The sequence below is a fragment of the Grammomys surdaster genome, unplaced genomic scaffold (assembly GCF_004785775.1).
Source record: "Grammomys surdaster isolate TR1022 unplaced genomic scaffold, NIH_TR_1.0 125947, whole genome shotgun sequence".
Lineage (NCBI taxonomy): Eukaryota > Metazoa > Chordata > Mammalia > Rodentia > Muridae > Grammomys > Grammomys surdaster.
In genome coordinates this window covers 992,848-1,018,876 of record NW_021620769.1, presented here as the reverse complement: position 1 = coordinate 1,018,876, position 26,029 = coordinate 992,848, and the positions used below count along the sequence as shown (strand labels likewise).

General features: G+C 43.9%; 1 protein-coding gene across 2 annotated transcripts in view; it reads right to left on the bottom strand.

The window, feature by feature from the left end:
- Slc10a7 (solute carrier family 10 member 7) overlaps positions 1-26,029 on the bottom strand; it is a 216,444-nt gene that overhangs the window by 56,423 nt on the left and 133,992 nt on the right. For both annotated transcript variants that reach the window (XM_028753407.1, XM_028753408.1), the window contains exon 6: positions 13,338-13,373. In XM_028753407.1, coding sequence (XP_028609240.1) covers positions 13,338-13,373 — 36 coding nt within the window. The remainder of the gene's footprint in view (positions 1-13,337; positions 13,374-26,029) is intronic.

The following is a 26,029-nucleotide window of genomic DNA, read 5'->3' as shown; positions in this document are numbered from 1 at the left end:
ACTGTGTGGTCAGTGTGACGATTCAAAGGCGTCCCTGTGGAGGTTTCTCATGCTCTGCATCGTTCGCTGGCATCCAGAAAAACAGATAGAGACCATCTGCCAGCCACAGGACAGCAAATTCAAACATTCGAAGAAAGTACACGTTCCAATCATTCTGAAGGCCAGACTTATCTCTGCTGCTGGAATAATTGCTTCTTCACATGTTAATGAGGGTCCTGATATGGACAAAAGGATCCTAGGAATGATGGACAATTTCTTCCATGATGAGCTTAGCGGAGGCGCCAGTAATTAGCAGGAAGAGCTTGCAAGTTCAGCACGTAGCCTGGGTTTCACAGCGATAACACATCTCATACTGCCAAGTTTTTAGATACAGCACATTAAACAACTCAGTTACTGCTTGATACTTGCAGAAATATTGTACCTCAAAGGAGAAAGTGACCAAGTAGGTTGGTTTTGCAGCTCTAATAGCTTATACTAAGAAGAAATGAAACATAAAAACCCAATATATGAGAATTTAAATCCTTTATGTTCAGTCACTCATAGAGCATGTAGAAAGCCTTGAGTGTGTCTCTCTGTGTGTGTGTGTGTGTATGCATTTTATGTGTGTGTGAGTGTGTGTGCACAGGCATGAATGTGTAGTGTTGACATGGCACAGCTATGTCAAAGACCCCACAGCCTCAGACTAATGGAAAAACGGCAAAACCCCAACCCCCCTCTATCCCCAGGTGAGGCTTGGAAGGAAATGGCAAAGTCTTTCCTTCTGGTCTTTATGTGTAGAAAATGTCCTGAAGACCGCTCCTCTGAAGATCAGCTAAAGCTATGTGCTGAATCATACAACATGATTGGCTAAAGAAGACTTGCATAATCAATCCACCAGTAGAAATGCCACCAAGGATGGGGGAAAATGTACAAGCCCCACCTCTATATTTAGGGCTAAAGGCAATAATGGCTGCGGAGAGATGGAGAATCAGTTTTCCCTGAGGACGATCACCCTAACTCAGTTATCTAATCCCAAGCGGTCAGCGCTAAACACTCGTGCACATGAGGATGCACTGAATGCACTCAGTCGGCTGTGTGCATGTGTGTGCATGTGAGATTAAAGAGCAGGAAGGGAGGAAGTCGGGGCATCATGGAGGAGCAGACATGTATCAAACTCTCAAAGGATAAAAAAGTGAGATGAAACATGAGAGAAGACGAGGTTTGTGAGCAGGCCTGCCAGTCATCCAGTATCCACGAGCTTCTGCCTCTGGAATGCCTCCCTCCTTCCACTGACACCTGGATGCAATTTAAATCTTATTTCTTAGGAGTTCTTTGCAAAGCCCCTTCCAACTGCCAAATTCTTCCCTCAGCTTCTATTTGCTACGGTTCCACTGGCCCTGTAGGAATTCCGAACTACTCATTTCCAAATCTGTTCTTCTAGGGAAAGCACACACCCTGGAAGGTAGGAACACTGGCTTGCTCATGTTTTACAGCTGAGGAAGCGCTCTTTACGGCCTCAGAAACAATAGGACAGTTAGACCGGCATTACCAGAGTGACAGAGATAGACTCTGGCAGGACCAGTGTACCTCAGAAGGTTTCAGATGCTGCTGCTACATGTGCGCCTGAGTCCACACCTTGAGAATCACAATCTAATATGTACCAGGCACTCAAGAAATATATGTGTCAATTTTTAAATGCTTATAAACAAATAGGGAGAAAGGAGGCCTGATAGGGTTTCTCTTCACTCTCCTAACATTTTTGAGGTAAGTGACAAAGTCTTAGGTAACTCACAACTCAAGACAGGATCAGTGCAGCCTCTTTCCACCAGTCATCTCCTATGAATACAGAAGCAACACGGAGTGTAGACTTCCATGCGGCAGATACTGGTCTAAATGCTTAGACTGTGTTAGACAGGTTGACTCTCACAGAACCCTTGTGTAGTAAGTCTAACTAGTAACTCCACTTTAGTGGCTTACAGCTGAACAAACTGAACATGGTTATTGTGGCTATAGTTGGATCCCTGAAGTATAGCTCCAAAGCCTTCCAGTCTACTTCACAGTGATTCCAGATGGTTTGGAAGGTAGGCTAGGCAGCAAGAGTGGAAGGGGCGGGGGTGGGGAATGACTGAGCCACAGAACACGGACAGTCATTTGAGTGACTCTTCTCAACACTCTGAAGACTGGCACATAACTAGTACCAGATTGGATTCATCAGAGGGAAGCTAATTCAGTACACACAATGGATGCCTTGGGGCTTTAGGGTTTAATTCTGGCAGAGCAAGGTTCAGTGGAAGCATAGTTGACTGCTACCAATACATTCATTTAATAATGACTTCGCTTGGAGAGTAAAGTCTTACTGGTCCAAAGTAACCACGCTCAGAAAGACAAATAAATGACGGCCCTGATGACGGAGGCCGAGTGGCTGCACGTCAGTTATCAACCTGACATGAGAAAACAGACGGCGCCTCCTCAATCCCTCCTGAGAGTGAGCTGACCTGTAAGCTGGCATTTATGCACGGGCCGTCACCTGTTCTGTGGTGTGATCAGCCTTTTATCTGATGAGGAAACCCATTAGCCTCAGGCATTGCTATTTCTGTCTCTTTTCTGCTATGAAAACATTATTGTATTAAATAATTTACTCCTGATGATTGGCCTTCACTTTCATTAGGAAAAACAGAAAGAGATGTGTACAACTCTGTACTTATACAGTACATTTATACTGTAGAAGGGCAAGTGCCAGCCGGTCTGTTTGCTGGGGAATCAACAAGGACTAACGTGAGACAGAGTGAGTGATTTACACGCACACACACACATCCACAGACACAGACAGACACACGCACAGACACACAGACACACACATGCACACACACACACACACACACACACACACACACACACACACACGTGCATACAAACAAAACTGATGCCATCCTGAAGCTGAGTTTGTATGTGCACCAGGTGATGGATTCAATGTCAAGATTACTGGGATTTTTTTTAAATCAAGCTGAGGAGTACTGATTTAGTTGTTTACATCACACAAAACTGAGTAACTGCATAGAGATTATATCGAGTAGAGGAAATGATCTTTTATTTTACAGCTAAATGCATAGCATTTTTTCTTCTCTGAGAAATAAATTAGGCTTAAAAGTTTTTAAAGACAGACTAGTATGCAAAGTATGGTTTCAATTATGTTGACCTATCTTTTTTCATCTTTGAGGTGTAACTGACAAAATTATTTAAGGTACACAAAGTAATGACTACACACACACACACACACACACACACACACAACACACAGTGTGATGATTGTCATAATCAGGCTATTTAATATCCATCACTTCCCATAATTTTTCTATCTGATAAAAATATCTAAGATCTAATCTCTTAATAAATTGTAATCATGCAATGATGTAATGAAATTAAATCATTTAGCCATGCTATAACCAGATGCCAAGTCTTCCTAAAGCTGAAGGCTGTACCCAGGTTTTGCATTGCCCTGAACCTGGCACTCATCACTCTAGTCTGGTTCTAGGAGTTTGATGTTTTTAGATTTCCTCATATGAGTAAGACCATGTGGCACTTGCCTATTCCTCCTTCTTCACTGAGCTTACTATCCTTTGTGTCTATGTATATGCTAATTTATAGTGTAAGGTGAAAAGGTTACTTCCAATTGCTTTAATGGGAACTTTAGGTTTCAGGGCAAAATGTCCCATTGAGCTGTATCCAATTTCTGATGGAAACTACATCATAGGTTGTCGTTCTCCAAACATGTAGACTGTAAGTGAAACACACACTACTACACTGTAAAATGGCCTTTCCTAACCCTAGGAGAAGCAGAGGACTAGAGGTAGGGGCCCTCAGAGGTCCTTGGAGGCATCTAGCAACAAATTTGGCTCCTGACTTTCTGACCAAATAGTTCATGTTATCAATCTTGAGTTGATTTAAGCAACTAGACAGTCAGCTAGATAGTCACTTAAACAAAGAGCATTTACATTTCTACAGAAGGGGAGAGGAGCAGTAAGCAGGCAGCATCTTTCCATTCCGGTGCTCTTCTCTGCTCAGCCCCCAGGGGCTAGCGCTGGAATAGGTCAAGGGACAGAGGGACAGGCTTGTCCACCATTCTTCCTGAGTTCAGCTAGGTAGGCGAAGTCTGAGGCCAGCAGAGGAGGCGGGGGTAGGGGGGTGGGTAATGGGGGAGACTAGGGGCTGGGAAGAATTGTGTTATCAGTGTTATCTCTAGAGTTTTTGAAAGTGCCTCCTACAGTTCTGGCTACCCCTGCCTCCCCTGTTATAATTCAGTAAGGCGTGTGTGTGTGTGAGTGTGTGTGTGTGTGTGTGTGTGTGTGTGTTGAGGTTGGGTGGGAAACAGCATTTACAATCGGTCCCATATATTGGTTATGCAAAAAAGTCTTGGAAAACAACTTCTGGGTGAAGCTGTTCACACACAGGAAAGGAGAAGCTACCTCGGCTTTAAGAGAAGATCCCTCTTAAGGCATTTCTGAGCTGAAACCTCTCAGTGCTGAAACCTCTCAGTGTAGCTCGAGGGCAAGCATCAAATGCCCGGTTCCTCTTCATATTCCTCTCTACTTACTGTTAACACTTTCTGCATCCCACTCGTGGCAACTGACTATGCAGCCATAATTAGGAACATAATATAAAAATAATGATGATCACACATGACATTAACAGCAGGGTGCTGGCTAGTTTTATGTCACCTTGACACAAGTTATAGTCATCTGAGAGGAGGGAACATCGATTGAGAAAATGCCTCCATAAGATCAGTCGGTAGATAAGCCTATAGAGCATTTTCTCAATTAGTGATTGATGGGGTGAGGGCCCAGCCCACTGGGTGTGGGCCATCCCTGGGCTGGTGGTCCTGGGTGTGGGGCCATCCCTGGGCTGCTGGTCCTGGGTGCTATAAGGAGACTGAGCAAGCCAGGAAGCAACAAGGCCCACCCCCCACCCCCATGGCCTCTGCATCAACTCCTGCCTGTAGAATCCTCCCCTGTTATGGAGTTCTGCCCTGACTTCCCTCAGTGATGGACAGTTACCTAGAAGAACAAGCCCTTTCCTCCCAAGTTGCTCTTGGTTCACGGTGTTTCTTCACAGCAATGGTAGCACTGACTAAGACAGCAGTATAAACTGTGATAGGACAGAGAGTGGAAACTTTGACCACAGGTAGCCAGTTAGCAGGACATGAATGACGGCTGAAGACTCAGGCTGCTCCAACATGGACCCTTCCTTTCAATGGACTCCTATTAAATAGCATTGGAATCACAGAGATGGGTAATTAACTTTCCTCTAAACTTCTTTCACACTCTTGACTTCTGTTTATGTAAGTCTTCAGCTCCTTCAAGGCACTAATTATGCTTTCTGTGTCTTATGGAGACTGTAAGTGTTTAGGAAACAGTAACTGAGTGCTAAAGATTGGTCTTAAAACTGTCTCTAAAGACTCAAGCTTCCCGGGTATAACCAGGAGAGCCTTCGACTGAGGCTGAACACACCCTGCCCTGTCTTTGCTAACAGTTGTGCATTCTGGATCAAATTCTGAAACACCGTGGGACCTGTTTTCTCATCTAAAGATAGTCCTGTTTGCCACATTCACAATGAGCCTGGAGTGACAGCTCTGCAGTAAGCATCACTCTGCCTTCCCCGCACCGTGATGTAAACGGGATACGGACTGTCCGCCTGGTAAGATCTAGAACCCTGAAGAGACAGCCTGCAGGAAGTCTGTGAGGGATCATCTAGGTTAGGTAACTGAGGCTGGAGACTGGGAAGGGGGGTCTGGGGGAGATAAGTGTGGAAGCGCTCCCTCCACACTGTATGAACAGGAGAAAGCAGCTACGTGGAGGTCTTTATCTTCCTCTGCAAGCTCGTGAACATAACAGACTGTATCTCTGAACTGTGAGTAAAAAAAAAATCTCCTCCTCCTTACAAGCTTCTGTCAGGGCTTGTCATAGCAGAAAGGAAAGCTACCTAAAACACTTGGAAAAAGAAGTTGACCTAAGCGGGGATATAAGAAAGCAGGCCTGTGCTGAGAGTAAGAACTGTTGAAAGGGAATCTAACAATAGAAACAGTCAGATCAACAAGACAAAGGTAGGCGGAAATAGGCTGGTACACATGCAGTGTCTATACATATGTCTGAGTACCTAAGTGTTCCACTGCCACAGGGACTTAGAACTATCCATCGTCCTCATGTGCGGCCAGATTGCTGAGAAACCAAGTCCTGTGAAATGGGTTGATGTAATAAGTGGGGCAGAGGTGCACCCACTTCATAACTACCATGAAACATGGCGTTTCAAGTTTGAAAGTACTCTCAATCTTGTCTATCATATGCTGCTGAATAATAAACACCACAATGGTTACTTAGCAGCATTACCGACAACCATCTCGAAGCGGGGTAAGGCCGGCATGTTACAGTGATGCTGGACACAGACAGTCTCAGTGTGCACTTGAAAGACCCAGTGGAAGCAGGTTAGTCCCTGAGGAACACCAGAAGTTTCTGGATACCTTTTGTGATGTTTTGTATATGCTTGCCCCAGGGAGTGGCACTATTAGGGGGTGTGGTCCTGTTGGAGTAGGTGTGGCCTTGTTGGTAGTACGTGTGTCACTGTGGGTGTGGGCTTAAGACACTCACCCTAGCTGCCTGGAAGCAAGTTTTCTACTAGCAGCCTTCAGAAGAATATGTAGGACTCTCAGCTCTGCCTGCACCATGCCTGCCTAGACGCTGCCATGCTGCCACTTTGGTGATAATGGACTGACCCTCTGAACCTGTAAGCCAGCCCTAATTAAATGTTGTCTTTTATAAGACTTCCTTTGGTCATGGTGTCTGTTCACAGCAGCAAAACCCTAAGATACCTTCTCATACTCTTCAAATAAAATTTTCCTTTTGGTATAAAAATTCATGCAAAAGCCTACCTCTGGTCTATGAAATGCTTCCAGTTTAAGCAATCTTTAAAATATATTATTAGTATGTGTGATAGTAAACGTTCTGCCCTGACTTCTAATTATCTATGCATGCATCCTACTTTTTGCTTTAAACCATACATAAGCTCCGTGAGGAAGGATCAATGTCCGATTGATCTTTCTAATATTCACAGTGTACAGTTAGGTCCTCACATATCGAGTAAAATAATGGATAGTTTATTTAATACTGAAAAAAGTGTAACTTATTTTCCTAGCAAATGAAAGGCAGGGCTGTTTGGGTCAGGCTGTGATGCTGTGCTAACTCCTGAATCCTTGCTCATCACCTGAGCCACTGACCACTCCACTGCTTACCTCCACACTTCTGCTATCAATGAGGATTTATAAGCACTAGGTGCTGGATACGGTCATAGATGAGACACGCAGACTCCTTGTTGGGTGGAAGTTAAAGTCAGCATCAAACGTGGAGGGTGAGGATGGCCCAGCGATGGGGATCACCGAGCCCTGTCTCCTGTGCACCCAGCATCCACTTCCTTGTTTTACTCTCCACCAGCAGCCTGACTTCCTGCTTGTCAGAATAATAAACAGAAGAGTCTGCAGTCTGACCAGCTGCTTCCCCCCACCCCATCTCTGCTCAGGTGCCAGGGATCATATTACGGATGGGTTCTCTGCTCTGGAGGCTGCACGCACTCTCTGTGCACAAGGGCTCTGTTCCTCTATGCAAAGAGCGGGTCTGAGGACTCTTCATTTTACTTAGGAATCAAATCTCCCCTCTATGACTAGATTGTTCTTCTCAATACAAATAGGGAACACATTTTTTTCAACTTAAAAAGAAAACCCTCTCGATCCTTTACTAACTTTGCTAATGTTTTTGTAGCTTTATCTAAAAATTAACCCCAATGTTATAAACTATTCTTAATGTTAATGTTTCTTCTTGCATTCTTTCCTAAGCACATTTCAACCAGGCTTTGATTATATAATTCTGTGCAAATATCTTTCAGTAAGCTCCCCAATGACAGCCATCGTGTTAAACCAATGGCCAGATCATTTTAACTGACCTACTACCCACACCCCACACCATCCATCTTCTGAAACACACTGTCAGCTACACCCCGGGCATCAGAATCTCTTGATACTCCTCCCAGGCAAAATGGTGACCCTTGGCCTAATGGATGTCTTAACTCTACAGTATCTCACAGCTTGATTTAGAGACTTTTTTCCCACCATTGCCATGTTTCCCCGAGTCAAACTTGAATTTCCTTGATGCTGAGCTCTTCCCAGTGAATATTTGTGATCTGGACTGGACCAGTATGAATGCTGTGGATTATGACTGGACCCTGAGTTACAGACTCACACAATTAGTTATCTATGTCTCTGCTTGGATGTTCTGAAGGCAGCTCAACAGTAGCTCCAGCCGAGGCTCGGGCTTGGCATTCTCTCTGACCTAGCCGTTCCTTCCAGTTCATCGTGATCCTTTTATATCTCAACTACTTCCCACCAGACTTTCAACTTCTTTGGTTTAACTAATAGTCTGTCTTGTTATGAAACTCAGTAGCTTTACACTAGCCATCCAGTGTCCACCATCATCCTTTTATCACCCAGAAATTCTCAACCTGGCGTCCAGAATCAGCAGGCTGATTGTGGTGGTAACCACCTAAAACACTCAGGAGACTGAGGCAGGAGGGTCAAGAGTTCAAGGCTAGCCTTGGCTATACAAGGAGACCCCGCCTAGAAAGAACGACGGAAAGAAAAAAAAACAAACTAACAAACATCAGAACATTTACCAAAATTCATACAGTTATTTCCTGTTTCTTTCAAGTTGAACCTCCATGTCTTTGGTTTTACATGATTTAGTTCTGGCTGTACTGGTGGCATCCACTCCTCTCTGCCAATTCTCAGTCCCTTTGTTTTCTCTCCTCTGTCACACTCACTCACATCAATACCCTGCATTTTTCCTTAGTTGTTTCTTTCCACTATGACATAACCACTGTGATAATAACGTAACAATGCCTCTGTTCTGCTTACTGCTGCTCTATCTATGGAGGAAGACAGTTCCCGGCACATAAGAATTCAATTTGCATTACCAAATAGGCAATGAGTAGATTTAAATATTGTTTTATTAAGTAAATACAAGATGGAGTGCAAGTGGGACAAGATGGAGCTTAATTTTAACATCTTTATATACTATAGAATATTAGAAGTTATATCAGAGAAAATGTGCTAATATACGAGAGGGGAAATGTGCATGGACTATGACATTAAACAGACAATGGGAGGACTGGCTTAGTGGGAGCAAAGTCAGGCCCTCCACAAAAGCAGCAGAAATAAAAGGACTCTGATGACAGACACGGGCATGTGGGGCCTGGTACACTTCCTGTTTCTCATCTGATTTCCTTTCTGCCTTAGTTGATATGAAGAGAGGTATTAAAGATATGAGAGGCTAAGAAGAAAATATGAGACGATTCTCCAGAATCGAAGAGGGCTGTGGGAGGGGAGATCAGAGAACTGTCAGGCTGACAGTCGGTTGTCATGACTTCCTGGAGGAGCAGTTATCACACTGAAGATGGCTCAGCATGTTTGGGTACATGGGCAAAATGGTGCGGAGCTGGAGTCAGTAGGACTGGGCTGTGAGGTTGGGTCTGTTGCTATGTACTGCTATGCTAAATCCTGTACCAGAAGGTCTAGACCTAAGTCTCAATTCTCATGCTTACAGGCTTTTATTGTGCAAACCTTGCTCCTTGATTTAAAACTACTGGATAAATAAAATTGGCTCCAGCCAATTCCTGGAGGGATTAGAGGTAGGCGTGTCTGAAGTGACCTGGTTGGGGGTGGAGAAGAGAGAGAGATGAGGAGAGACCAGAAGAGGAAGAACAGGAGAAACATCAGGAAGCTGCCATGAGGTGAGATGGACCATGAGCACGTGGCCAGGAGAAACAGCAAGTATCTGAGGTACACCACTGGGGAGGTAGACAAGACAGAAGTTAGAAGAGTAGATTAGGGGTTACTCCCAGTAATAGTCAAAGCCAAATAAAATAAGCATAGTCAGAGTCTTATTTCTTTGTAAGCTAGTTAGGGATAAGCCTAAAGTGGTTCTGCTACACTGGTGATGTGTGGGCGAACGCAGAGCACTAAGGAGAATACGTAAGTCTGTGATGGTCCCTGTAATGAAGGAATCGGTCAGAAAGCACGGGCTAAAGGACACGGGGCAGGAGTGTATGAGGATAAAGATAGGTGGGCACAGAAAGACACTGAAAATGACCAGCTAAAAACTAGGCATTTCAGTGAGCGAAGGATTTTTGGAGTTGGGCATATACCATGCATGTATGGAACATGTCTGGTCACACGGAATGTTGGAAAACTTGATTATGAAGGCTCTCTCTGCCTTACTCGGTTAGTTGCTGAGGTGCAGGGAAGGCAAACATGTTGGGCTTGGGGGCTGGGATTTCAGCCATGTGAAGTCTGAAAACACCAGTGAGGAGTCTCAGAGTGGAGGGCAAGGGAAGTGACAGGGCACATGGGATAGGCTGAAGGACAATGCTTGACTCTGCTGCTAGGCTCTGCAACAGGAAAGGTGTGACAAGCTTCAGCTTGAGCAAGACAGTGAAGGGAAAATTCTGAGAGGTTAGCAGTACAGAGATCTGATCTGAGATTCCACACTCCTTAGTAACTGTGTTGGAATAACACCCAATTTCCATCTTTAAAATATGCTAAGGTAATTTCCAGGGATCATATTAGTTTGTTGGGCTCTGAAACAGTCCACAAGCTGAGTAAGCTTAAACCAACGGGAACACCACTTCATAGTCTGGAGGCAGTGGGTCTGAAACCAAGTGCAGCCATGTTTCCTCAGAAATGTGTCTACAAACATGCTCTATCCTGTCTTCTAGATCCTGAAGACTGCTGGCAGTCCTTGGTATTCCTTGGCTGGTAGATGCTACAGTCTAATCTCTGCCTCCATTGCCTCACAGGGTTCACCTGTGTGTCTCTGTCTCTTTGTTTTATGGAGACACTAATCACATTGGATTCAGGACCCCACCCTTTCCAGTTATGACCTTATCTGAACTAATTACATTTGCAATGACCGGTTTCAAATGAGGCCACTTTGGGATATGCAGGAAGCTAGGACTTTAACATAACAATGACAACCCAGATTAGGGGTGTAGAAAAAGAATATATGGCTTTTATGGGATGTGTTTATATTTTAAGTATCTCAAATATTTGTCCAATTCAGTAAATAAGTCCCGGAACCAAAATATTTTACAAATTCTCATTCCAAAACTTACAACAGCCCAACAGACAGAAGGACTCCATGAAAATGAACTAAAAGTCAAGTAACACAGAAGTAGCTACTGACATGGGATGAGGCCGTTGAGGCAATGGGGAGAATCCATTGCTTGGAAGGAAAGCGCCAAGCTTCTCGGCTGTCAGACCAACTGAAGTTCACAAGCTCACAGTTGTGAGTGGCGGAAAGCTTGCAGTAATGTGATGCTGAAACAGTCATCCGCTGAGAAGATACCTAGCTATGACATGTGGATGGAAAGAAGGGTGAGTGCAGAGTTCTCCTTTGTGTCTTTAATCAGAATAGGGTACCACACATTTCAGATGTCAGCCACTTAGTTGTGGATGAAACTGTCCCCACGCTGTGTGTGTGTGTGTGTGTGTGTGTGTGTGTGTGTGTGTGTGTGTGTGCATGCGCGAGACCAAAGGTCTTTTCTGTTTGTTCTTCACATTGTTTTGCTTTTTTATCCTGAAACTCCCACTTGGGCCAGGTTGGGCAGCACTGGGATGTCCCTTCCTGACACCAGGATTACAAGCACGTGCCTTCACACCTGGCATTGTACATGGTTCCTCGGGCTCAAGCTGAGGTCCCCTTGGCAAGTGGTTTACTACTGAGGTATGTTCCCAACCCCACAGCTCTTCTTAACTAAGTCAGTGAACAAGGTATCCATATTCCATAATACACAGGACCAAGGCAACGCAGCCTATTACTGTGCATGTGCGAGGCGGACTCTCTCCCTGCCTTTGACTCTCAGATTCGTCTGCATTTTGTACCCGTAGAGGGCTGCTTCTGCTAAGTTTCTCTTGGGATGCTGAGTCTTGGTCAAAACCACGAGTGGATATTCTAGCCCCTCGCATCTAACGTGCAGGCAGGCACACACCAGGTCGCTTCTTCTGATGCATACAACTGGACTCAATGCACACTGCAAATGGCAGGAGGGAAGTGATCCGACGACTCTTCTGACCTTGGCAGATCAGAGTCGGCATTTCAGAAGGCAAGGTGAGGCTGTGGCTTATTACTTGAAGGTAATGGCTTTCATGAAAGATGCAGAATCCAACTGTTTGATAGTATATCTGGCCCCTTCTCCTTCCTACACAGCTGGTAAGAAATGAAGTCCCTCACTCTATTACTCTAATTGAATTCCAACTTGGGTAATTAGACTATAATTAAATAAATTTCCCCATAGTTTTAATTCACTGACAAACAGTCGTAGTCGAGTGGCCTCACTTCCTTCCCAGACACGCACCCCCACTTCCTTCCCATGATAAGTGGAGTGATTTACATTTGGAAGATATGTGTGTGTGGAAGAACGGTTCATAAAATATTTTAGGTATCATTTATGACCACATATGCTTTGCTCAGCACGAGATAACATTAATTTCTATTATAATCTTTCATCTAATTTCTCATATGCTTAGTGCCAAAGGAAATAAGACAGTTAATTAGCATTTCTTGTTTTCAAAACAACTTTGGTTGAGTTACTCAGTGACCTGAATCTACTTGTAGTTTTGGCTTCCCCCCCACCCCCCTTGCAGCACGTGTTACCGTCCTTGGGAGATGGACTGCATTGGGTGTTGTTTACAATATTACAAATGGAAACGCTATGGTGGTATTCCCAAGATCAGGGAGCAAACTGCAGTAAGTACCACCTTTGGTACCTCAGTTGTCCCAGATCTCCTACTACAAGGTTCTTTTTCTCAAAAAGGCATTCAACTCTAGTCACAATTAATTTACTTGGATTTACTAAGAAAAAAAAAAAAAAGAGAGAGAGATGAATAGTACACGTGTAATCCATGCCATAGGTCACTAGTTTATGATATTTAATGATTTATCCAGGAATTGGTGGTCTAATCACTAAGACCGGATGCTGCGAGGTTTTTCTGTGTCTCACGGTTAACACTCTGAGCTCTGCTGGGAGGGGTCTCAGACTATGACACCAGGTTGCACAGAGAATCCAGATTTCAGTGTTACTGTAAAGACTGACCTTGGAGGCCTGAGGAAGGCTTTAGGGAGTCATGGTGCTAGGGTGCAAATGCAGGGCTCTGGGAATGCTGGGAAAGCCAGCCGTCTACCACTGACTCACATCTATAGTCCAATGGATGGTGTTTAATACAATATACCAGTAAAAGGTAAGATAGGCAATATCCAAATACTCACGAAGAGCAGCAGGAGCACTGGAGTCACAACAATGCCCTGGAAGAGACAAGAGACAGGGGCGATGATCATTTGTTAGCCAAGAAAGACTTCTTCACCAGTTTTGATGGCAATGCCAGACATCTCAGTCCTGTTTAACAAGGAGGGAAAGATGCTCTCCCACATCACATCAATGGCGCTTTAATGATCATTTATATAAGGCAACATTAAAACTACAACCACCCAACACTCCTTAAACCTAACTTTCCCCTGTCTAAACCTAAATTTCCTTCCCGTGGAAATGTCCCACATGGCGGAAGCTGGCGGATGGTGAGACTTCTCGTTCAAGGCTTCCAGTCTAGCCTGGGTAAAGTGCCCCTCTTTGAGCGAAGACAGGTGGTTTGGTCCCAGTTGGGGTCCTCTCCTGAGCAAAGACCACGTCGGCTGTGATGAATGAGATGTCGTGATTCTGTAATGTGAACTGATCTCCCTGAGGAAATGAACTGCGATCTCAAAACTCATTTCACTTGATTAGACTCTGTGTCTCCGTGGTGGAAAGAAAGTCTTTCATCTAATTCAGCCACACAGGACCACCTCAGTCCCTCTGCCTCCCCCAGGCAGAAACGAGCAAAAGATTTGTTTTCTCGATGACAGGAAACAGTTTGAGGCTGTTGTCAATGAGGCAGGATACAAGCTTTTAGCTTCCTTTAAAAGTATGTTTGAGTTGGGAGTTAACATGACAGGGTTCACTTGAGAACACCAGATGATGGTGCCTCTCTCTTAGTTCTTCCTGTATGTCTCAGAGCTTCGTTGTGATTTACACAAGAAAAAGCATTTCATATTTTTATTAATGCACTCTACTTGAGAGCTTGAAACTTTAAAGTCTGAATGTGTGTGTGAGAGAGAGCAAGAGAGAGGGACAGAGACAGAAAGACATACAGGGGGAAAGAGACAGAGACAGAAAAAGGGGAGAGACAGAGTGAGAGAGAAAGGGACAGAGACAGAAAAAAAGGGGGAGAGAGAGGAAGTGAAGAGAGAGAGAGAGAGACAGAGAGACAGAGACAGAAAAAAGGGAAGCATGCTGGGCGGTGGTGGCGCACGCCTTTAATCCCAGCACTTGGGAGGCAGAGGCAGGTGGATCTCTGAGTTCGAGGCCAGCCTGGTCTACAGAGTGAGTTCCAGGACAGCCAGGGCTACACAGAGAAACCTTGTCTCGAAAAATCAAAAAAAAAAAAAAAGAAAAGAAAGAAAGAAAAAAGAAAAAAGGGGAGACAGACAGACAGAGGGAGAGCGAGGGCTGTCCTTTTCACTGATGGACATCCTCAGTCTTTGCAGTGACTGCACAAGAGACACACTACTACAAGAACAATGACTGTAATGGCTTTTTTAAGTCTATTCTCGTGTGAATATCCCTATACAGATTTGTTTTATTATTGAATGATAGAATTAATATAGTTAATTATGCAAGCTCAAGCAAACGGCAAGAGGAAGCAGAGCAGTTTAAATTAAGGGTCATACTTTTAAAATCTCATCATTACAGCATGTGCTGTGGCTCATCAGTTCCATGGGTGTCTATGAAGCAAGTTCTCACCAGCACATTTGGCCAAAGCCAAAACAATTTTTACTTAGAAAGGCTAAGGGATCCCCAATAACAATAATAAAGAAAGGGGCCGCTACACTTTATTCTTAAAATTACATTTACCTTGTGTCTGCGTGCACACACATCCACCCCAAAGCCTTCGTAGAGAAGAGAAGACAACTTATAGAGGTTCATTCTCCTCCTACCACGGAGGCCTTGGGATCAAATTCAGCTGTAAAGCTTTGGCAGTAAGTGCCTCTACCTGCTAAGCGATCTCAGCAGCCTGAAAGGCTACGTCTGTCCTTTAGTGATTTGGAATATATTTAGAGTTTGGGTGGACGTCCAAGCCATACAAACCAAAGTAGAAGTGAAAAATATCTAGCAGTTGACCACTCAACTTCATGTCATTTTAGAAACATTTATCAAACAGTTAAATGCCACCATGCTCCTTCATGTCGGAATCAGGGTGGGTCCAACAGAGCGCCTATGTTTCAATAGTCATAGACCAGTAGAGTACGCTGGTCTAGGTTCAGTACAGAATGAGTTGTAAGGCTAGATATTCTGATGTCATTTACCTTTGAGAGATTTTATGGTGGAAGAGAAGCTGAGGCTGGGATATTAACAGAAAGTGATCTGGCAGAAGAAAGGGACAGCCCCAGGAAGGTAGAGGCATTCTAAAGCCATAAGAGGTTGTAGTGGTTTGAATAGGTTTGGCCCCCATACATTCATGCATCTGAATGGTTGGCCCATAGGGAGTGGCACTATTAGGAAGTGTGTCACTGTGGGGGCTTTGAGGTCTCAGATCTCAAGCTGTGCTCAGTGTAGAAGGCAGTCTCCTCCTCCCTGCCTCTGGATCCAGATGTAGAACTTTCTGCTCCTCCAACACCGTGTCTGCCTGCATGCTGCCATACTCCCTCCATGATGATAATGGAATAAACCTCTGAAACTGTAAGCCAGCCCCAGTGAAATGTTTTATGGATAAGAGTTGCCTTGGTCACGGTGTCTCTTCACAGTGATGAAACCCTAGGACAGAGGTTGAACAGAAATGTACAGAAATGTGTGAAGTTGAGCAGACAGAGACCAGTTCACTCAAGGCCTCAGAGGCCTAGGCTCGGTCTTATCAGCAATAGCAAGGAGTTAACAGTTAAGCATTTGGTACATGGAATATGCATTTGAGTTGGCTCATAACCTAACGAATTTTTACCCATGACCATTAATTCACCTAAACACAAAACAGAAGCTTATATTATGCTAATTATGTCTTGTCACTAGCACTAGCAGCACTTCTGAGAAACCAGCATGATATCTTGACAGGATAAGAACTTTTACCTAGGAGAAAGGTTGAGCCCTATCACTCTGGTGACGGTTGTCTTGTACTAGAGGTGATGCATACTGGCCATCACGTAGTGTCTGGGTTCCCAGTTCCTCCTGATGCCCATTTCATTTTTCTTTATAATAACCAGAAGCAACAGGATTAATATGACCATAAGGACTATTAATGCTATTTTGCTCTGGCATATTCATGTGTTTTAAACTGTGACCCTTCCTGTCTAAGGGGCTAAGTTACACTGGAGCTCTCTTTCCTGTCTGAGGAAAGAAGGATTTGAAAAGCCAAGCAACCCAACACCAAGGTCACACAGCAAAGACGGCAGAGGCTGGATATGAGCCAGCCTCATTCAATTTTAAAACTGCTGGTCACTGGAAGGCAGCCCACAACCACCAGCATTACTCCCCGTAGAATTCCTCCATAATACACGTGTAGCAGTTGCCTTTGACCTGGGTGATCCGTGACACCCAGAGATGGTCATTCTGAAGGCAGAGCACAGGAATCTTCAGGTTTCTCTGTGCAGATACTTCAAATATGCAGTAACCAATACAACAATCTCTTAGCTTTCTACAAAGGACTAACAACATTTTGTTCTGAGGTATTAACATTTACTGGTGGGTAGGATATTCTGGCTTGACTACTCTGCATCATTTTTCAGTGAGGGTTGTTCAAGTTCATTAACTACAACTAGGTTACTAGACAATGCTGAAACCTCTTTTTTCAGTTGTATTAGGAACCGAGTCATCTCCATCGCCATCAGTTGTCATGAGCACTATTAAGTTTGGGTGAAGTCATCCTATTTATTACTAAGGGTATAAGAGCCCGTATTTATGAAGTACTTGTGTCAGAGCTTATGCTAAGGGCTTTATGTCTATTATTTAATGAAATCCTCACACCTACCATATGAGCTCTGTACTATAAACATCCTTAAGTATGAGTAGCTGAATTGGGAGACTTCTCTCTCCTTAACTTCAGAGCCCGTACTTTTGAATGATGATTATACAATCTTTAAAGGGTGCCCACGATGGCTCATGATAAAGGTGTTTGCTATTTGATGATGCAGGCCTCCTAACTGGGGTTCGATGGCCAGAACCCACAGAAAGGTGGGACAACAGACTCTTTGTACATTGTCCCCTGACCTCCACATGTTCACTGTGGTAGACCCCTAAATGGTACGCCCTAAATTATATATAAATTAAATTAAAAATTAAAATCTTTGTAATAAATGTTAAGCCATTTCTTTGGAGTTCTATTTTAAGAGTTAAATCAGAGAAGAGCTTATAACCAGTGTGCCTCTTAATGACATGAAATGAACTGTAAGGTGAGCCCTTTAAAGCTCAGGTTCTGTAAACATCAGTATTAGAAGCAGAGGGGTACTCAAAATTTAAACAGTGTCATCAATAAGCACTTGAAGGCTAGAAAGTCAAATAGACAGAGTTTACAAAAGTCTTAATTTTTTTCTCCTTTCTCTTCCTTAAGTGACTCCTCTCAGTGGAAAGCCGTGCACTTCCGGCAGAAGGCACTGACCCTTTCTAAGGGTCAGGGTCATAGCAAAGCCTTCTGCCTGCAATATCTGACGACTCAAGCCATAAAGTGATGGCTTCCATTGTCTCCTGAAAAACTCCCCCAAATCCATTTAGGCTACTGTTGTGAGGCACTGCGTAAACACAGTCTAATGATAGCAGCGGAAGGGTCAAGGCTGATGCTGACATTCAGACATACACAAATAAACCAGGAAACTCAGGCAGAACTATAGCATGCCTTTCTCACCAATGGGACTCATAAAAACCAAAACTGAAATGAAGGTCTCATCATACTTTTAATAGAAAAACTTACAAAGAGATTCTTCTGTGACAGCCATAGTGATCTCAGTTACTGATGTCTGAGGCCAGTCCCCAGGGTTCTGTATAACTTGGCGAACAAAAAATGACAGAAGGTCAACTCTGCAAAGGATCCTGGGACCTCTAGATCTAGTCCTCACCTACCAACCTCCTCACATGCCAGATGAGCTGAGTGACCATGTCTTGGCCAAGGTATAACCCAGATAACACTTGCTCTCTCCAATCAGTGGCCTGGCTAAAGGTCCAGTAAGAGAGGAAACACTTTCTTAAGCTAACCTCAGACCACTACCACTGTTGTCTGCCTTCTCTTGTAGAAATTTAGGGGAAGGCCCACCTTCCTTCCTTGGGGGGGTGGGGGAGTGCTTTTAGCTGACTCTTGTGTGGTTAACTAGAATCCTGGCTTCTTCAGCTCTTTCCTCTGTTAATGAGTTAGACCCAACACTGCTCTTGGTGTTAAGTCCTCCCTGGTTTCAAAGTTCTTTCTCCTAGGCCAGTTTGAGCCTTCTTCTAAACATATTCTCACCAACATTCATGAAATCAGACCCACTTAAAGAGAAATGTCCTGATCCTTGGGAATGGGACAGAAAGGGAGCAGCTTCTTTGTGGTGTGATGCTGGAGCCCACTGCCACACCCGAGGACTCACTACCTGAACATACACACCTTCCCTGACTCCTATTTCTATCTGTTAGTGGTCTAACTATGAACACATGCATTGTAAATGATTTGTCTTGTAGAGAAAAAGGGCCTAAAGGTTATTGTTTTATTGACCTGTAATAAGAACTAACCAGTTCTATCTATAATAGAAATGCATTCAGTATGTTTTTCTGGTGGCCTATATAAGTATTCACGATCGCCTCAGAATTTACCATCTGATGATGCCTTATTATCCATGTGAGCCAAAGTCCAGTCTATTTATTCCACATGTGTGAGAAAATCATGCTGTCAGCTTTTTGAAAATTAAACTTTTTACAATACCTTTCCTTAGAGCCTTAAATGTATATTCGTGTAAAAGTTAACAACAACTACGATTCTTCCAGCTTTTTGCCTGTGGCTAACAGTTGAAGATATGTTAAAAAGCTGGGGAAAAGTTCATCCATCAGGAACAAGGTTATGGCAAGCCAGTATGTAACTAGTGGTTCTGGTTAACAAATTCAAAGCACGAAGTTCTAAATGGGTAGTATGGGCAGTTCTGAGGATATCTAAATTTAAACAAAACAGGCAGGATACACAGTCAACAGTGGGTGTGACACCACAAATATTGACAACAAATCAGTTCAATGAGGTTCTCTAAGGACAAAATAGCCTTCTGTGGAAGTGTGTGTCTGTAAGCACAGCACTCAGATACTGAGGCCAGCCTGGGCTAAATGAGCCTCTATCTCTGCCCCCAAATCAACAAGCCATCTAATCAAACAACACTGACTATGGTTATCACACAGCCTGAGAGAGAAGCACTAGCTCTGTTAGACGCTGAGGTACATGGTGGCAAATGACACAAACACATCCATACCTTCTGAGACTTCAGAGGCCAGAGAGAGACAAGCAACTATCGTAATGTGGGGCGCACACAAAACCAGAGTCTCAGAGAGCCCTGAGAGGACTCGGGAGGGGAGAGGAGGCAAAAGAGGGACGAGGAGAGAAGAACCTGCTGAAATTCAAACTGCACCATTGTGGCGTTTGGGCTTCGCATCAGAGATAGGAGATCGTGGCAAGAGTCTGTGAAGGCATAAGCGTGGGACAGGAATCGGTGGTGGCGGTGTGCTGACTGCTTAGAAGAGAAAGCAGAAGACAGAAGGGAGGAAGCCAGACTGGAGGCCTGTTCTACACTCTAGGCAGAAGCTGTTCTGAGGGAGGGGGATAGGATTTTAGAGATAGAGACAGAAGATGGGAGAGGTCCTTGAAGATGGATGAATGGCTCAGTTAGCTGCATGTGGGAGACAGTGACAGGAAGGAAGGAAGGAAGGAAGGGTAGTTTCTTAGTTTTCTGAGCTAGAAGGTTCTTGACCAATCAGAGCCAAGATGGCCACAGTGAAGAATAGGCCCATTTTCCTCGGAGAAGACAAGTGTGAGTAATCTGTGAGGCCTCCAGTGGGGATGCAGGAGGTGGCTATCTGGGCCTGAACGGTGCATCCAGTCAGTGAACACAACCGACACTGAGTTCTCAGCACACGGTTGGCTGGGTCTTTATACAGAGGAGAGGAGAAGTTAAAGACACAACGGAGTACAGGTTGAAGCTTACAGGAGGCTCAGGAGGATACTGCTGCACTGAAATGGCCAGTGAGATAAACAGAAGGACCAGGAAAGGAAGGAGAGAAGAGAGCAGAGGACGGAGAGAGGGAGGAAGGAACAAGACAACTCTTTAGGAGCCAAGACTCCTGGGCTAGAGGCAAAGGCTCTGGTCACTCAGCAGATTAGCAGCTGATGAGTGATGGGGCCATTCTCATCTGCAAGTCCAGTAAGTGATGCAGATAGCCCAGGCTGAGGGTTTTAGTATAGGAAAGAATAGTGCCTCAATTAGGGAACCCGGCTCTGTTATAATGGATACAAGGCAGCCCAGCCCTTTCTCCTGGGAGATTCTATTTAAGCAGCCTTGAAAATTCTGAAGAATGTGGGGGTGGGCAGTGTCTCTGCTCCAAAAATATATTAAGCCTCAAAACGGCACTGTCTTCCAACAGAGGAAGCGCCCAGTAACTTAGTCAACATTGGGTCAATTAAACACACATTACCAAGCTCGCTATTATGTTCTTCAAATATAACCATAGGCCAATAGCCTCAGAGAAGGAAAGGATAACCAGATAAGCACTTTGTAATGACAACATTCCTCGAAGGTAACACTGATCCTTGGGCACTGTCACTTAAACAAAGTAAGATTCTGACCAATGCAACTGATGCCCAACTCAAAATTTCTTCTTTTGCTTTTCAAATGGAGTAATTTGCTAAGTGACCTTTTAAAATCTAGACCCTCAATAGACTGGAATATGGTCTCAGGACCAGCAGCAGTGGGCTATGCCCCAGATCTAGTATTTCCTAATTTTCCTTTTGGCAAGCTCCCTGGGTTATCTGTAGATGTGCTGATAGTCAGTCAGTGGATTTAGGATGTAGAGCAGAAGCTGTGTTGGGCTAGATAACTATCTGGCCCTGTTGGAATCCCTGTTGGCTTCTCTGTTGGAATCACTCCACTTGACTGCTGTACCTGGAAAGCAGCCAGGGACAACAGGTGAACACACAGGAATGGCCACAGGTGCCCTGGCCAGCAGATCCCTGTGCCTCAGGGTTGCTTTGAATTAACAACTGTATTTCACAAAGAGAGAGCACCAGATTACTCTCTGATAACCTGCTCAGTGGACCCATTCACATCCCTAGAACACCTCGGCACATTTCTCTGTAGGTCCTTATCAGCCACCATGTGGTCAACCAATTGTTAACCTTCCCCAGATGGACAGTAAGTGACTTGCAAGTGGGGCAACAATTCCTCCTCCTCTGGTGTGCACAAGGACATCTACCCAACTCCAGCTCTGATTCTCTAGGCTCTGTCAGAGATGGTGAGTCCGCGGTCACAACTGACTCTTCTCAGACTTGGTTAGGACATCTGTCTGAGCCAGCAGACACAGCCTACTTATCTTGGGACAACTTTCCTTTTCTCATATTGGCTTCGGCATTTATGACCCAAAGATGGCTCTCCTTCCTAAAGATGATGTGGAGAGGGAGGGACAGTGGGGAGGGGAAATAAAACAAACTGAATTTAGGGTCCTAATATTCAGACTTTCAGAATGGATAAAGAACAAACACAAAAAAGAAAAAACACGTATGATTTCTCTTTTTGGTTTTGCTTGTTTGTTTGTTTGCTTGTTTGGATATGGGATCAAACTTGCTATGTAGCCAAGGCTGGCGTTGAACACCTGATTGTCCTGTGCCCACCTCCTCCTAAGTGCTGGAATTACAGCTATATGGCCATCATGCTTGATTCTCTTTTTCCTTTTAAGCTGAATAATTGGTTGTTCCCTCTGGCTGTGAGAACTCACCATCCTGTACTAAACAGTTAGCTGCTGGCCTGGTTTTTTCTATGAAGATTAACAGAGACTAGAACCATCGAGGTCCAATTAATGCTCACAGCACGATGGGTGCGGGCATTTCCAAGGAAACATCATGTATATTTTCTGAACACTTACAGATGTAAAACACTATAAGTAAACCCAAAGACGTGCCTTACACTTCCTTATCTACATGCAGCAGGCTCAGGAAGCAGCAGGAAGAAATAAAGGATTAGCTTTTGAGACTAGCCTACAAGGCAAGACCAGCTGCCAAAGGTTCATTCTGGCCCGAAGGCCTCCTCTGTGGGCACAGAGCTGCAATCCGAGGGACTGCAATGTGACTTTCCGGGGACTATGACAACAGTTCTCCTTTAGCAGCGCAGCAAACACTATAGACAAGAAGCCTAGGTTCTTAATGGCAAGAGGTTGATTCCATACGACTTGGTGGTTTGCCAAAGCTTGCTTGCCTGGGCTGAAAAGCATCTGTAGGAACTTGAGGAGCTTCTTGCTTTAGACGCAGTGTTTTAGTGAAACTCAGGGTTTCAGTGCTGTGAGGAGACACCATGACCAAGGCAACTCTTAGAAGGGACGACATTTCATTGGGGGCTGGTTTATAGGTGCAGAAGTTTAGTCTGTTACAGTCATGGTGGGAGGTATGGTCACAAGGAGACAGCCGTGGTGGGCAGCGAGCTGAACAGGCAGGCAGTGGTAAGTGGGGGAGGGGGGGTTGCTGGCTAGAGCATTTGAAACCTCAAAGCTCAACTCGCAGCAAAACACTTCCTCCAACGAAGCCACACCTACTGCAACAAGGCCACACCTCCTAATAGTGCCACTCCCTGGTGACCAAGCACTCAAAACTATCTGGGGACAGACCATTTCTATACAAACCACAAGTGGGTAGCAAATACTATCAAGACACCAAAGGCCAGGATTTACTGAGAAATATTATATAGTAGGAACTGTGTTAAGTGTTTTTCATTTCATACTATTTCATTTAAAATCCAAGACAGTAATCTAATAGTTTGCACAGGAAAAACAAGAGGCTTACAGAGAGCATGGCTAATGGGTACCGTGAAAAGGCAGGATTCAGGACACGAGTCACATTAACGGCTAAGAGGTCAAGATGCAGCCCAAGGAAAGGGAGAATAGGGGTAGAAAAAGATGAACAAAGGAGAAAAATGGTGTGTAGGAAAGATTTAAGAAAGTAATAGAAGTCAAATTCCATCCACATATAATACACTCATACATACAACGTCTCCCGTAAGCGGTGTCTGAGTAACTTAACGTACTAAATAAATAACCTTTTAGGTCATGGGAGTAACACTGGACCTACATTTCCCGGCTTAAAGAATCACATATATATTTGTTAATCAAATCATTGATTGGTATTTACAAAACAACAGTGCCTGGCTGATGCTAGGCTCTTTTTTTTTTTTTTTTGTGGAACAATGAATGGATGAATGGATCAGTGAATGAATGACAGTTGAGAATCAGTTTCTACTTAGTACACATGATTTACAATTAAATATCAATGGGTAGAAGGAAAGAAAAAAAAAAAACACCAACAACCCTGGAATAAGAACAACTTGGACATGATCTCAGATACCGAATCTCTCTGGAGCAGTGCTACCCTGAGCTTCGAAGAACCGGAAACAGGAGAGAAAGCAGAGACTGGGCCAGCAGAGCACTTAGCTTGCAATAACTACCAAATACCATTTTTGGGGAGCGATGAGGGGGGCGGTGTAAAGAATTGAACAAGATCACCTGGAAGTTGGAGCTGGAAAGCATCTATATCATGAAGTCTGAGGTCCTGAGTTTGCATCTCAGAATTCATGCAAAGTACAGTTCAGTAGCACCTTTGTAATCCTGAGTACCCTGAGGTGAGATCGGGGGCTCAGGGGCCAGTTAACCTGGTATCTACAGCAGCAAACCACAGGAAAGCCAAGCAGAAACCTGTCTTAAAACATCCAAGGTTCTTCTCTGCCCTCCACATGTGGGAGGAGTGAATCCTGCTCAGTACATACCCACACCACACACCCACACCACTCTACCCCACCCCACCCCACCCCACACACAAACATACCCCACATCAACATGTCCAAACTTTACTGTGTTAGTTAAGAAAATGCAAATGAGTTATAGAAAGAACTTTCAAAGTATTAGACTTTCATTCTGAAGGTAAATGGTTAAAACAACAATGACTCATTTTGCATAATTATATACAGCAATTATATGTTTCAGCTAAGACGCATCCCAGTACAGTTACCTCTAAGTCTTAATTAATGGATTTTATAAATAAGAAAAAGAAAATCTGGAGCAGAAATAGCTCTATTTATAGTCACAACATATATTTACTGGTTGTGTGTGTATGTTTACATATGTACATGTATGCCACTTCTCCTCCTCAGCCTCCTGTTTTGGTAGGAGTGCTGGGATCACAGACATGCACATTGTGTCTGGCCTTGCAAGGATGTGGCCCCAGGGATTAAACTCAGGATGCCAGGCTTGCTAGGGCTTTTAATCACAGAGTCTGCTTCCTGGTCCCATTTGCTTTTGTTATTGTTGTTAGCATTTTGAGGCAAGATCTTTCTGTAAGTCTGAGGGTGGCTTCAAATTCAACAATATTTCAGCTTCTGCCTTCCAAGGGCTGATGTTACGACAGCAAGTTAGATATTTATTTTTAAGTGTATTCTTACAACCATTTCCATATCTCTGGAACTTAAAAGTGCCAGAGAGTAAGAAATTAACACCAGAAAAATTACAAACACATTTAACTAGGTCTTTAAGGAAACTGAAAAATCTATGTCAACATAATTTTCCTAGTTCCCCAGTAGAGGGCAACTTCTACACACTTTGACAGTGAAAACCAAACCAAACCAAACCAAACAGAACCAACCCTCCAACAACTTCAAGTTCATGCACATCACGTCAGTAAGAACCATGACAGTTAAAGTAAAACAATATAGCTCAAGCTTCTACACTGATCTCTCCTGGCAGGCAGCTCTAAACTATCACTTATAGGACTGAACTAATTAGGAAGGAAGTCCATCTAATGAACAATTAGCATGATGATCAATAGAAGCACAACTGCAAGACCACAACAGACGTCAGTTCAAGTGACAGAGTCATCAGTAACCGAAATAGGAAAAGGAAACAGAATACTGTTCTTATTACCTATTATGACTGAATGTTGGTATGCCTGATTTAAAAGTGAGGCTCAGATGAATATATTTTCAATGAGAATTAACAAAAAAGAGAAACAGAAAAATTGAACATGCTCAAACATTTGAAACATATATGACTGTCTTTGATATTATAAAATCGAAATTAATTCTTATCAGTGCTCATGTGTTAATGACAGCAGGCATAAGGACATAATTGTATCTATAGTTACGTAGGCAACCTGAGTAAACTCACACTATATATTTGCTCACAACTGTGTTGTGCTGCATGCATCAGCTGGACACAGTGTCACAACTGTGTTGTGCTGCATACACCAGTTGGACACAATGTCACATGTTCTCATTTCTCTTTCACTCAATAATTTTCTTTCTTTAGTGTATGTGATGTGGTACGTGTTCACATGCATGTAGGTACACATGGGTGGGATCATGTATATGTGATGTGTTATGTGTTCACATGCATGTGGGTATACATGGGTGGGATCATGTATATGTGATGTATGTGTTCACATGCATGTGGGTATACATGGTGGGATCATGTATATGGATGTGGTATGTGTTCACATGCATGTGGGTACACATGGGTGGGATCATGTATATGTGATGTGGTATGTGTTCACATGCATGTGGGTATACATGGGTGGGATCATGTATATGGATGTGGTATGTGTTCACATGCATGTGGGTATACATGGTGGGATCATGTATATGGATGTGGTATGTGTTCACATGCATGTGGGTATACATGGGTGGGATCA